This window comes from Solanum stenotomum, chromosome 1 (assembly GCF_019186545.1).
Source record: "Solanum stenotomum isolate F172 chromosome 1, ASM1918654v1, whole genome shotgun sequence".
Lineage (NCBI taxonomy): Eukaryota > Viridiplantae > Streptophyta > Magnoliopsida > Solanales > Solanaceae > Solanum > Solanum stenotomum.
The window spans coordinates 3,516,018-3,529,341 of NC_064282.1; the positions used below are offsets into that span (position 1 = coordinate 3,516,018).

The 13,324-nt window shown below is 34.4% G+C and overlaps 3 protein-coding genes across 3 annotated transcripts; 2 read left to right on the top strand and 1 right to left on the bottom strand.

Annotated features, from left to right (window-relative positions):
* The first annotated feature begins 3,155 nt into the window (after positions 1-3,155).
* LOC125862661 (protein disulfide-isomerase SCO2) lies at positions 3,156-7,243 on the top strand. Its single transcript, XM_049542786.1, has 3 exons — positions 3,156-3,867; positions 4,396-4,522; positions 6,809-7,243. Exons 1-3 carry the CDS (start codon positions 3,445-3,447, stop codon positions 6,877-6,879), a joined length of 621 nt encoding a protein of 206 aa, XP_049398743.1. The 5' UTR covers positions 3,156-3,444; the 3' UTR covers positions 6,880-7,243.
* A 59-nt stretch (positions 7,244-7,302) lies between these two features.
* LOC125862669 (calmodulin-like protein 30) lies at positions 7,303-8,112 on the top strand. Its single transcript, XM_049542794.1, has one exon. It carries the CDS (start codon positions 7,376-7,378, stop codon positions 7,931-7,933), a length of 558 nt encoding a protein of 185 aa, XP_049398751.1. The 5' UTR covers positions 7,303-7,375; the 3' UTR covers positions 7,934-8,112.
* A 1,545-nt stretch (positions 8,113-9,657) lies between these two features.
* Positions 9,658-12,072, bottom strand: LOC125862650 (pentatricopeptide repeat-containing protein At2g15690, mitochondrial). The gene has a single exon (XM_049542774.1). It carries the CDS (start codon positions 12,007-12,009, stop codon positions 10,099-10,101), a length of 1,911 nt encoding a protein of 636 aa, XP_049398731.1. The 5' UTR covers positions 12,010-12,072; the 3' UTR covers positions 9,658-10,098.
* Between the last annotated feature and the right edge of the window lie 1,252 nt (positions 12,073-13,324).

The window sequence follows — 13,324 nt, forward strand, 5'->3', positions numbered from 1 at the left end:
TCAAATCAATACTAATGATAATAAAATAAATTAATTCAACACTAAAAATGACAATAATGTTGAATATTTGTTCTTTGGTTTTACATTGATTTAGACATTTAAAATAGGGATAAGGGTCTGAAAAATACCCCAACTTTGGTCGGATTTGCTGTTGCGATACTAAACTTTCATAAGGATCTATTACCTCCCTAGACTATTTAATACCGTATTTTTTACCCCCTGAACTATTTAATAGTGTATTTTAAAGGTATATATGTGCCCACGTGGACACATTACTATTTATAATTTTGCATTATTTTTATGTCCATGTGGGCAAATATATATGTTTAAAATACGGTATTAAATAGTCTAGGGAGGTAATAGGTCCTCACGAAAGTTTAGTATCGCAACAGCAAATTCGACCAAAGTTGGAGTATTTTTCAGACCCTTATCCCTTTAAAATACATAGCTTAATTTTAATTTTTCTTTAATGTCATGTAATTAATATTTATTAAACTTATTTTAGCATGATTTAGTACTTTTAAATTCTGATCATTTTCATTATGACTTATCAATTTGCAATATTTATTTTATACAATTTTTTAATTATTTTTATTGAATATTTTAGTATCATCACTCATCTCATATTTTGTAGTATTTTTTATTAAGAAACCATTAGATAGTTATATTTTGGTTGCACTAAAAAAATATTTGGAGCACAAGTTAATTATATGTTTGTATGAATACTTTATCGGGAAAACCCAGAAATCCGAAAAAAATTAGACGTTTATTAGTTTGGTTTGATTTAAAAATTTAAAAATTCGACACAAATGGTTTGGTTTTGTTTGATATTTGTAAAACCTTAATCAATCTGAAAAACTTGAGGTTGAAAAATCCGAGTTAGTTTGGTTTGGTTTATAAATTTATAAATTTAACACAAATAATTTGATTTGATATTTGAAAAATCCGACCAATCCGATTATGTACACGCCTATTTAGAATGATATTTGAATTAAGTTACTACACTTCTATCGAGTACAAGTAAAAAGAATAGAGGGGTATTACCCTCTAAATACGAAGCAATAATGAGGGCTTATATTTTATTTTATTTTGAATCAAACAGAGTAGGAAAAGAATCGATGCTATTTACTGAGACGTAACTGAATATAAAATCATTGTCTTAGACGAAGAGTAAATGCCTAACATTAGTAATGGCCAATACTTAGATAATTTGATTTGTAAATTTCATTATTCAAATAACCTACTAATAATTTTCTACTTATTTAGTTTAGTAATATATTTATCTATTTGAGAAAAATCATTCAAGTAAAGAAATTATACAATCGATAAAAAGATTCAATATATATAGTTTTTGGTACCTTACTTTACGGAAGAAAATAGAAGGGGTCGAATATTTTAATTCTAGCCGTCAAAATTTAAATAAAAATACATATTATTTGTCATAATCAATATTTGTATAAAATAGGGATAAGGGTCTGAAAAATATCTCAACTTTGGTCGGATTTGTTGTTGCGATACTAAATTTTCATGAGGACCTATTACCTCCCTAGACTATTTAATACCGTATTTTAAACATATATATTTGCCTACGTGGACATAAAAAATAATGCAAAATTATAAATAGTAATGTGTCCATGTGGGCACATATATATCTTTAAAATACACTATTAAATAGTCTAGGGAGGTAATAGGTTCTTGAGGTATTGTTCAGACCCTTATCCCTATAAAATATACTGGACAAATTGTGTTGTAATTATGGAGTATGTTGCATTTTGCACTCTTGATATACTGTGTTATAATTAAGGCTTCAAGAACTAATCTAGTGTATTAGCTATTAGTTCGCCAAAATCAATAATTTTACCTTAACTCTATTAATTAATGTGAATAATGAATTGGTTTTTTACAAATCATGTCAATACTTGATGACTTGATTTGAGAAAATATATAATTATCCCATTAAAGTAAAACCTGTTTTTTAAAAAGACACTTCAATTTTGTAGGGGTCCTATTACCTCCTTATTCTTATTTAGAATAAATTTATTTTTTCATTAAATGTCTATGTGGCACGTAGAGTGTAGTTCACTCTCTGACAGAGAGTGAGTTGAGCCAAAAAATAAATAAATATTTATTTAGGCATTTATTTTATTAGAAATATTAATTTTTTTTTCTTTTTATTTATTTATTTTATTATACTTTCTCAATTCTTTATTTTTGTTATCTTCTTCTCCCAATTTCAAAAGAACCAACTACCTCTTTTCTGTCTTCTTCAACTTAGAAGACCCATTTTCTTCACTCATTTTTTTCCTTGTCTTCTTGCTTCTCTTTGTTCTTTTTTCTTCTTTTGCCCTTATTTTTTTTCAAAATAATAATAATTGTAAACCTCCTTGTTAACATTGTTCCTTTTTTTTAAAAAATAAAAATAAATTGTTATGTAGTTCTTTAGCATGTAAATAAAGAATTTTTTTCGATTTGAGAATATTATAGAATTCCATTACCTTCATCTTTATGGAGTTCCGCTGCATATTTGTTGTAATTTTGAAAAGGAAATAGTAGATTGGAGGAGATTAATAATTTTCAATTTATAATTTGTTAGTAATTTTATTTTTGATTTAACAATAATTTGATAATATTAATGGTGGAATTGGTATTATAATAGAGACGTGATGAAGACTATTCCGGAGGATTGACGAAGAAGGCGGCTACGTAGAGGATCCTGGTGATGAAGGACTAAAGAAGAGAAGAGGAGGGTAATGAAGAAAGAAGAAAAAAAAGAAAATGAAGTTAATAAAATAAGAAAAAACAAAAATGAAAATAAAGATTAAAAATTAAAATTAATACGTGGCAGTTAATAACTGGTGCGTAATTACATTTTTTTTCTTGCAATTGAAGGTGGCTGAAAAGTGGGATATTTACAACACTTTAAAATTATTTAAGGGGTACTAGAAAGTAGAAACCCCACAAAATTGAAGTGTCTTTTTTATAAAAAAACAGGTCTTACTTTAACGAGGTAATTATATATTTTCTCACTTAATTTTAAAAACAATGGAAATATCTTTTTTGGAGAAATTTCTTCCTAATTAAGTCAAGCTTAGTTGCTGCTGCCTATAGGCTAAAAGCAAGCTTCGACTTTTCATCGCTTCTAGCCACCTTATTTCATCGCTCAAGATCTAAATTCAGAATGGTAAAAGTTTCTTAAATCTCAAATTAAATAAATTATAATACAACTTCAAAATCAAATTCATAAAATTTAAATTCTAAAGAACCCAATAAACTTTCTCCGTCCAAAAAAATGGTGTCTTATCTCTGTCCATACTAAAAATCCTTAAAATAAAGAGCCCCGTTTTTCATTTTTTCAATTTCCAATCACTGTATAACTCCTTTTATCTTCTCTCCGAATAAAGCCATTAACAAACTTTCGAACTTTTATGATACAAATTCAAACATATGTTGCCTCTAATAAATTCTTGTTCAATCTTCACTCCTCCAAATTCTTCATTACTTCCTCCTCGTAAATCCACCGTCATTCGTTGCCAAGCCGCTGCTGACCCACCAGCCGGCGGCGGCACCTCGTCCTCTCGCTGGTGGTTCAAATTCGGCGCCGCCGCGAATGCCGCCGCCTCTGCTGCAGAAGCACCTGGGTTTGGGAGAACTAGCCAAAACTCCGACGAAATTGCTGATAATCGAATTGGGAATAACATTAAGAAGAAGACAAAAGTGAATGCGAAGGAAAGGCGTTGGTCGCGTAATAGAGAGAGTTATTTGGCTGATGATGGTGATGCTCTTCCTCTTCCTATGACTTACCCTGACACTTCCCCTTGTTCCCCGGAGGAAATCGACCGCCGGCTGCAGTGTGATCCTATAATTGAGGTTCTTTTTTTATACTCACTCCGTCCCAAATCAAGTGCTTTAATCTGATTGCACTTTGAATTTAAGAAATAAAACTGATACTTTTGAATCTTGTGGTATTAAATCAAACTTGCTTAGAATGTTGAAATAGGTAAACCTACTAAATATAGCAACAAAAAAGGAAATTATAAGATACTTAAATTGGGACAGAGGGAGTTTTGTTTAGAATCTCTTTATGGAATGGTTCATTTGGTTGAGGTATTTTGTTGGGTTTCTGTATAGTTGCAAACTTGCTGGCTCCAGTTGAGAATCTTGAAGCCTAAGGCGAGATATGGTTTGGTAATACTTCTATGGTCTATACTGACCTAATGCCACGAGGATAAGGCTGTAAAAATAGTTTGAACAGTTTGATTGGCTAACAATCAGCTCATTACTTAAGCTTATCAATAGGTTCGGCTCTTACTATATCTACAAACATCTAAAAATGTTTCCTTTTAAGTTTTTTAATCTAGGGTTGATGATTTTCTGTTGGTCTTCTTGTTACTTTAGGATTGCAAGCAAGTTGTCTATGAGTGGACTGGAAAATGTCGGAGTTGCCAAGGGACAGGACTTGTCAGCTACTATAACAAAAAGGGGAAAGAGACCATCTGTAAATGTATACCTTGCGCTGGAATTGGTATAAGAATTATACTTTTATTTCCTATCTGAATATTATCTTGCATGACATAGTTTATCTATACTGGTTTGCTTGGAGCACAGAGATAGCATTTGTAGATGGCTTCATTTGTTCTCATTGAATATCTATTGTAGGATTAAGCACTTCCCTGCTAGCATAGATTTAATTGGTAAGGTTTACAGCTGAGTGGTCTATCAATATACATCTGACCTATTGAAGTTAAGGTAGCTTTCTATCTGTATGGATCTTATCCGCATTCCTAAATAGCTACCCCTTAGGAAAAGATCATGATGGAGCTGCTGAAGGAAGTCGAAGGGGGTGGGTAAGAGAGATGGTAAGTGGTGTCTAGAAGTAGGAGCTGTTGAAATCGGGGGGGCGCGGGGGGGGNGGGTTAACAGAGAAAAAGGAATGTACGGAGAATTTTTAAAGCTATCCATAAGTCAAGAGATTCTTGCTCTTTTCCTGATTAATTATAATTTCACTCGTATAGCTGGTACAAGAAGACTTTCAAAACATTGAACCTATTCCTAGAGATTGTTTCATCTATTGATGCCCGTGCATGTAGATGTACGTTTCCTCATTTTTACTTTGGATGCATAAGTAATATTCTGAATATGCATTATTAAGGAAGGTAAAGGTAGTAAAATTGGGTTGGTTAGAAAGTATGGATAATATTTAAGGTAAAGATAATATTTCTGCCAGATCAAAAGATCTATATCACTATATGATGTTATAACTTTTCAAGCAGCAAATTTTATCAGCCTGCACAGAGACTTGGAATGTCAAATTTCATATATCATTTAGCTCCCTGAAGATGAACGGAATGAGGAGGATTGTTTTGGACAATTACTTTGACTATAGAGGTGTTGATGATTTTTGGGTAAATATGTCTTTAGCAGTCTATCTCAGACATTTTATACTTCAAAAGAGGAGCTACGAGAAAACTCTAGTATTTTGGTGTTTTTATTTTACCTTCATAAACTTTGTTTCTTCTCTTATAGATTGAATTTAGAAGTAAGACCAAGTTGGATCTCGTGTTTAAGTCAGCTGCTGTTGGTACTAAGAATTAGGGAACTGTTCCATCCCTTGGTAAATAAATTAACGAATTAGGATTTGGAAGGATTATATACGTAGTTCTCATCGCCTGGTGACTTTAAAGTTTAAACATAGGTTAGTTTATGGATTTCAGTGAGGATTTAGTCCCTGGATGCAGCATTTCTGTTTCTCATCTTCAGAAGTTGTTTTCTTAATGGACTTATGAAGAAAGAAAAATATAAAATAATTTTCGCCTTACAGGCCTTGCATAAACTTCAAAAGATAATTTTAAAAAATAGAACAATGAAGCAAATAACTCCCTGTGGAAACCCCTAATCAGTAAGGCAACTACCATCTTGTTGAGATTGTGGAGCTGTCTATTATTCAATCCCTAGAGTTTTTTTTTTTTGCTTGACATGTCTTATGCTTTCAGCATTGCTCGCTGGGGCAATCTGGTTTTCACTTAGCTGATATTTTGGGCTTCTGCTGATGGTAGCCTGATATAAAGAGGGGGCTTAAATTGAAAATGGAATGCTTCTGGCATCTTTTCAAAATTTTGCATCTCAAAGAACAAGAGTCCTTGGAGACGGGACTTGTAGTTTATGTCCTATATTGCATCAGATGACACACTTTTCCTTTTCTTGTGCATCTCTATATCTGTAAGATGTACGGAGAAGTTGAGACAGAACATTTTGTTTGACACTCTAGCTAAGACAATGGTAATTCCTAATATTTTGTGCAATTAGCATGTTTCCTGTACTGGTTTAAATTGTCTGCCCTAAAGGAAAAGGTGTGTTTCCTCCATGTTTTCCAGATTCCGCGTTTTCTTCTTGTAGTTTCAGATATTCATGTTTATGTCTCTAAAGGTAGAATAAATTCCCGAGGCATTCTTTCTCCATCTGCCCCTTGGAAATAAAGTTGTCAACCACAATAATGGTATTTAAGTTGTTGATTCCTTCACTATCTATGTGGTCCAAGAAATGATAAGGATCAAAATAAATGATAAGGTATCTATACCTCTACCAAAAATTCGTACACCCACAGGGATCTGTACGTCTATAAAAAATTAGCCCCTAAAAGTTACTCTGCTGCTGTTTTGCAAATCAGGATTATGAATGTTTATTATTTGATTATTTCAGAACTGATATGTGCATTATATCTTCCTGGGATCAACTTATTTTTAATTTGTGGCTTGAGTAACAGATAAATGTCCGGAATCTCAATCTCAGATCTAATACTTTGACATTTCAGGTTATGTGCAGAAAATAACACTACGTACGGATATTGATGTGATGGTGGACTTGGATGATAAACCACCTTGACAAAAGAATACTTGTACCATTTTGTTCAAACCAGTATACATTAGGAAGCTTTGAGGAGACACGTAACTTAGGAGAATTGTTCTATTCTTTGAGGAGCAAACTGTGGGTCCAATAGTAAACAAAATTGATTTGTCAAATAATGGACATATTCTATACATCCGTAGCAGAATAAAGTAATTTCGGAGAAAGAGATGAGACGGCTGGAGCAACTGAACAAGTTGGGCAAGGATCGGATTTGTAACTTAGCTTTTTCACTTCGTTCTTTCCTTCTTGGTTCTGGAATTGTTTTCATACGTTTAGTTGAGAATCTTGGTTGCTTTACAAGTAATTGAGGAATAAAAAGTATTCTTCCTTATCTTCTTTACTTAAAGCATCAGAATATGTCCCTTTGTTGATAGCCTTTCTACTATTTAAGGTCCTTTGCTACAATGTTAGTCAGCAAGTTCATTCCAGTTTTAAGTCTAAAATATCTTCACCCAATCAGCAAGTACAGAAAATGTCAAACCCAAGCTTTCTTGATTTCCAATACAACCTCTCGAAGAGAAGTTTCCTGCGTAAGCCAACTAGGATGTTCACCAGAGAGAGGCAGAACTCACGTTCGTTGCCTGTTTACCAAACTAGTGTTGATGATCTAAAGAAAGTTTTTGATAGATTTGATTCAAACAAAGATGGCAAGATTTCACCAGAAGAGTACAAGGCTATACTCAAAGCCATGGGGAAGAAGAACCTCCTTACGAGGGAAGTTCAAAAGATTTTCGATGTTGCAGATGCAGATGGTGATGGGTTCATTGATTTCAACGAGTTTGTGGAAGTGCAGAAGAAGGAAGGAGGAGTTAAAACTGCAGATTTGCAGAGAGCCTTCCACACTTTTGACAAGGATGGTGATGGAAAGATCAGTGTGCAGGAAGTGTACGAGCTGCAGAAGGGGCTCGGACAACGTTGCAGCCTTCAAGATTGCAGGAAAATGGTGAAGGCAGTAGATGCAAATGGAGATGGTGTGATTGATTTGGATGAATTTGTGACTATGATGACTCGCACTATGACACTTCGTTAGAAGTTCCTTATTGAAGGCCCCTACTGGGAATTCCAAGAGTATCAGTCATGACAGTTCACTTAGTTATATGTTCCCTGTATAAAGTATAAATGTAAGGTTTCTGCATGCCTTGCTGCATGCTGGTGGCATTAGTTCCGATTACAGTTTGATTTTATGAGAAGTCAATACTTTCAATATGATTTAAGGTATAATCCAACAGGTTTTGCAACTATTAAAAGTTAAATAGCATTCACAAGATCAAAAGTTAAATAGTAATGTACTATTGTCATTCTAGAAAAACTAGATGAGCCCAACAAGTCCTACCACACTATCGCTAAGGCCGAATAAGGTATAGCCACGAGCTGATGGATTATCTCCCGTTTATATATAAATCCTATACCAATGTGAACATTTCATAAAGTATTCATTGGTATTGAGTTCACAAAGAGCAGCCATTAAGGTTGCCCTCGGATTATTTGGCTGCAACAGATTGATGACGATATGCTTTAGTATTCATAGTTTCTTTAACTTTTCTTTAATATACTTCCGAACACTCTCTTCGGCTCCAGCAGCAGCATACGGTCGCTATGAGCTTCAGTCTCTCCAATGTCCTTTCATATTTGCTGGACATCAAATGAACAGAGTCAAATAAAGATTGAATACTCATAATTCTAACTTGATTGACTGAATTAACATATACAGGCAAAGAAAACTACTAACTGAAGTTCGCTTGAGAATGGATATGGAAACATCTAGGAACTCCTGGATTTCTGCCCTTCCAACTCCCTGTTCAATAAACAACAATTTCACCTGCAAGACTAATTGATGAGAAAATAAAACTAAAAGACATACAGAAACACACATCTGAATTAGCAGCAGTTGATGGTTCCTAATTCTAACTACAACCAATCCATCAATAAACTATACTTCAATTCCAAATTAGTTACGAATACTGATATGTCAGAATTTAGAAAACATCCTAGACAATCAACTAAATCAAGAATACAGTACACAAGCCAATGAAAGCATTAATTATTCCCATCAAAACTCTTCGAACCACATGGTTTTAACTTACCTAATATAGTGCAAAGGGGAACTATTCCAACTCAAGTAAGCCATTATAATGGTAAGGACACGCATGCCAACTGTAAAATCATTAACAGACCACTCAAAGAAAATAGTGATCATGTAATTAAGCAAGAAATTTGTCCAAATATATGAAAATTTAAGCAATAAACTTTGGAATATCAAGAAATAAAAGTTCAATAATTATTACACCTATAAGGTTCCAGCAAATATAACTTTCCCTCAATTAATACCCAAATTCTTCAATGGAAGAACAAGACTGAAAACAAAGAACTGAAGCTTCCAAAGCAGTAAAGTCAAGACAAAAAGAGGAAATACCTCTAGTTCTCTATGTAAAGTGTGACAAGTAGAACTCATATGGACACTGCAGCAAGGACTTGCAAAAGCCAGCATATCTTCTGATGATGAATGATGTTATGCCTCCATCTTTCCCATTCATAAAAACAGAGAAAGTTCGAGAAAAGTTGATCCTTTAAGAACCTGACACTTGCAACACAGATTTAACTGGCTTCCCTCGATAAAAGCTAACATGAAAACCATGAATGCAGTCACACTTGTGGTTTTTTTTTCCATCTCCTTCTAGGTTGCTATTAACCCAAAACAAATTCTACAAATAAATCAACTTTCAGATAAAACCTAAATAATTCTTCATGAAACTTAAAGGATGATTTCAGTTAAATGAAATATTATAAGGATATACTCAAAGTTAGGGAGAAACGTAAGGGATGATACTGGTCAAAAATTCCATTTTCCTATAAAGTGACAGAACCAGAAAACAATTTGAAAACATTGTGCAGATACAATGGAACATTAATTTGACTGGCACTTTGCTGACTAATCTCTTTAACAAAGATCCAAACTACTAGAACAGTCTTAGATATCCACAAGGGTGCAAGCAATGCATAAATTGCAAGACATGGTAATTTTGGCATTGTAATTAGCAATACATAAAAATTCTTGGTAATTCATAGATGACCCTGAACAGAGCCACGGCCAGCTTAAAGGGATCTCAACCTCGCGTTCATCCCAACATGCAGACTCTTGATGATCCTGAGAATTGTGGAAGCCAGTCTATGTATACTCAAATCAGCCACTATACTTCACCAATAATCACCACAAGAGCATTTTCCATCCTTGAAATGATGAAACCGCTTGTTGTCCCTGACAATTAACTCTCGCCCAACAATCCTTGACATGATCTTGATGGCATTGTGACAATCACCACATACACGGAGATTCTTTATGATACGTAAAGGTGTTCTGGCAGGAGTACTAATCAGACCATATGCAATGGCTAAACGTTCGCTATGGTATAGCAAAGCCTGTTCCTTGGCCTCCTGATCGATATCATGAAGGACATATCTGGTATCAGGCACATAAGCTTGTTCTTTCATCGCAGCCCTCAACTTCTCGTCATCCTTGAAGAGGGTTGGATTGCGAAATTCAGCTACTCTATTTCTTCCTTCAAGCATATTAATGGCTAACTGCTTCTTTACTGGTGGAGTGGGAATCTTATTAGCAACAGCCTTAGAAGGGTCAAGACCAACCATCAACTCCTCAGCTCGATCCTCAAGATCAATATCGCCATGTATACGAGCATAATTCATTAATGCTTCCCAGACGGCTTCTGTTGGTTCAAATGGAAGCTTTGAGATATATTCCTCTGCCTCAGCAAGATGTCCACATTTTCCTAGAACACCCAGAAGTCCTAAATAGTGCTCCACCTGTGGAGAAATTCCATACTCAGCCTTCATTGACTCAAAATGCATGAAAGCCTCATCAATAGCATCTGCACTGGCACAAGCCTCGAAAACATACAGAAAAGTTTCCTCGTTTGGTTTCATTCCCGACTCCCGCATCTGATCATACAATGTCAACCCATCATCCCCCAACCCATTCAATGCATATCCATTTATCATCAAATGCCATGAGTCCATATTCCTATCACGCATATGATCAAAAACTCTGCGCGCATCTGTCATACTCCCACACTTGGAATACATATTGATAACTTTATTGCTCAAACCAAGATCACTCCTGCATTTTGATCTCAACAAGTAATCGTGCACCTTTTTAGCATCTTCAAGTTTCTTCGAATTGGCACACAACTCAAAGAGCATGTCAAAACATTGTGCATCGGCAACTATCCCCTGTTCCATATGTTCAATAACCTCCTTAACTTTACCTTCTTGGCACAAGATAATTAAATCAACAGTAGGTGGAGGATCACTCGGGACTTGATCATGCACAACCTGAGCTTGGTTATGAGATTGATTATTCATTTGAAACCCGCTTCCTGGTGAGACTCTCTGTCCCTGAGAATCTAGTTGACTAGGGCTTCCTCGTGGAGCATAATTTTGATTCTGATTATTCCACTGATTACCAGCACCAGGCTGTGGATAATTCTGATTTCTATTGGGACTTTGTGCATGTTCCGGATTCTGATATCCACTTTGTGGATAACTTCGAGCCGCATTCGGGGTTCCATGTTGTCTGAAGCCTTGATTTTGATAATTCCATTGGTTGACGTTCCCAGGTGGTGGGTAGTTTCGAGGCTCACCGGAGCTCGGCCTATACGGAATGCTTTGATTTTGAACATTAGGGCTTTTCTGATTCTGAAAGCTCTGGGTATTTCCCTGACCAGGATTAACATTTCCATAATTTGGATAACCTTGATTCACCTGATCAGGAGTTTGATACTGAGGATACGACATATTCATCTGATTATTATTCGGATAATTCTGGGTTTGGTTATTCCACTGTTGAGCAGAGCTTCCAAAATCCTTATTTTGCGGAACCCCAGAGGGGTTTGGGGGAATTTGAATATCATTTGGTGCTGCGAATGTTGCTAGGGTTTTCGAATGTAAGGAAGAAAACGGGGAGTTTAAGGTTAGGGTTTTCGGGAACTTGATATCGGAAATAGAGCGTGAAGAAGAGTATAACAAACATACCTTGTGCGAAGAAGTGAAAATGGAGACTCGAGTTCTGCGAATCGCCATTAGAGAAGACATTTTTGCAACAGTGATTCAAACGACAAAAACCCTTTGTTAAACCCTAGCGTGGGAACATTGCTGGTAAATTCTGGACCTTTTGTTATAGTTGGGCTTGCGACCCGGGCTGTGGGTCGGACCTTCCTGAAACAAAATTTATTTAATTTTTTTTTTTTTTGAAAATAAACTAGAAATCTAGAATTTATCTATTATGCTAAAGCTAATAATTAAGTAAATTATTATTATGTTAATGGCACTAGTAACATGTGAACAATTTTGTAATTTTTATTTCTTTATTCAAATTTATTTAAATATTTAATCACATAATAATTTAAGCCTATAGTATAAGTCGAGAAAATGTAATTTAAATTCAAATAGAAATAATGATCCTAAGTCCTAACTATTTAGGAAAACTAAAAATTGTATCCTTTCAAATTATATCATCCGTCCTATACGTTAAGCACTTATGTTTAGTCTATCTCAAAAACAATGTCATCTTTCTATAACCAGAAGAAAACACAACTTTAAAATTCATTTTTTATCATTAATAAAATAATTTATAGTCACACAAATAATATGATTTATTTTAGACTATGAAACTTTTTTGAAAAAAAAAAAGTTTTTTTAAACATTGCTACCTAATCAAATGATAACACATAAGTTATAAGTGAACATGAAACAAAATCTCATACAAACCACCAAAAATTGTGGTGCAGTGGATGAGTTGTTCATCTCTTAACAAGAAGTCTCGAATTCGAGCCCTAAGAAGCCATATACATCGCGAATTTGAAATAGTCGGGCCTACTTCATTGTAACTTGGGCACAAAGCTCGTCTCTTTAGGCGCCTAAATTGGCTCCAAATGGGCTGACTCGGGTTGCATCTTTGGACTCATTTGACTGGTTGAATTTGGCCTCTAAAATTTATCAAATTATTTTTTAGACAACTCTAATCTTTTCATTAAAAAAAAGGGCAAATTACATAAATCACATACTTTTAAGGCAAAATTACAATTTATCCCTTAAAAGTTTATAATTACAGAAATCCCTCAAACGGATACAATAATATAAGTGTTGATACATTAATCTGATGCGCGAGATACATTAATCGTTAAGTAAGATACATTACATTTTATACACGATACACTAATCTGATGCGCTGATACATTAATCTGATGCGCGAGATACACTAATCTGATGTGTAAAAATGAGGGATTTTGGAGATTTATAAAACTTATAGGAGATAATGGTAATAAGTAAACTAAAATGTGAGATTTCTGTAATTAATCCAAAAAAAAAAACAATTAACTACTCTAATTTTTTTCATACCAGCTTCAAA

Coding starts and splice junctions, on each gene's coding strand:
- LOC125862661 (XM_049542786.1), top strand. CDS start 3,445: ATGTTGCCTCTAATAAATTCTTGTTCAATCTTCACTCCTCCAAATTCT. Junction 3,868..4,395: donor AGTGTGATCCTATAATTGAG/GTTCTTTTTTTA, acceptor TTGTTACTTTAG/GATTGCAAGCAAGTTGTCTA. Junction 4,523..6,808: donor TATACCTTGCGCTGGAATTG/GTATAAGAATTA, acceptor TTGACATTTCAG/GTTATGTGCAGAAAATAACA.
- LOC125862669 (XM_049542794.1), top strand. CDS start 7,376: ATGTCAAACCCAAGCTTTCTTGATTTCCAATACAACCTCTCGAAGAGA.
- LOC125862650 (XM_049542774.1), bottom strand. CDS start 12,009: ATGTCTTCTCTAATGGCGATTCGCAGAACTCGAGTCTCCATTTTCACT.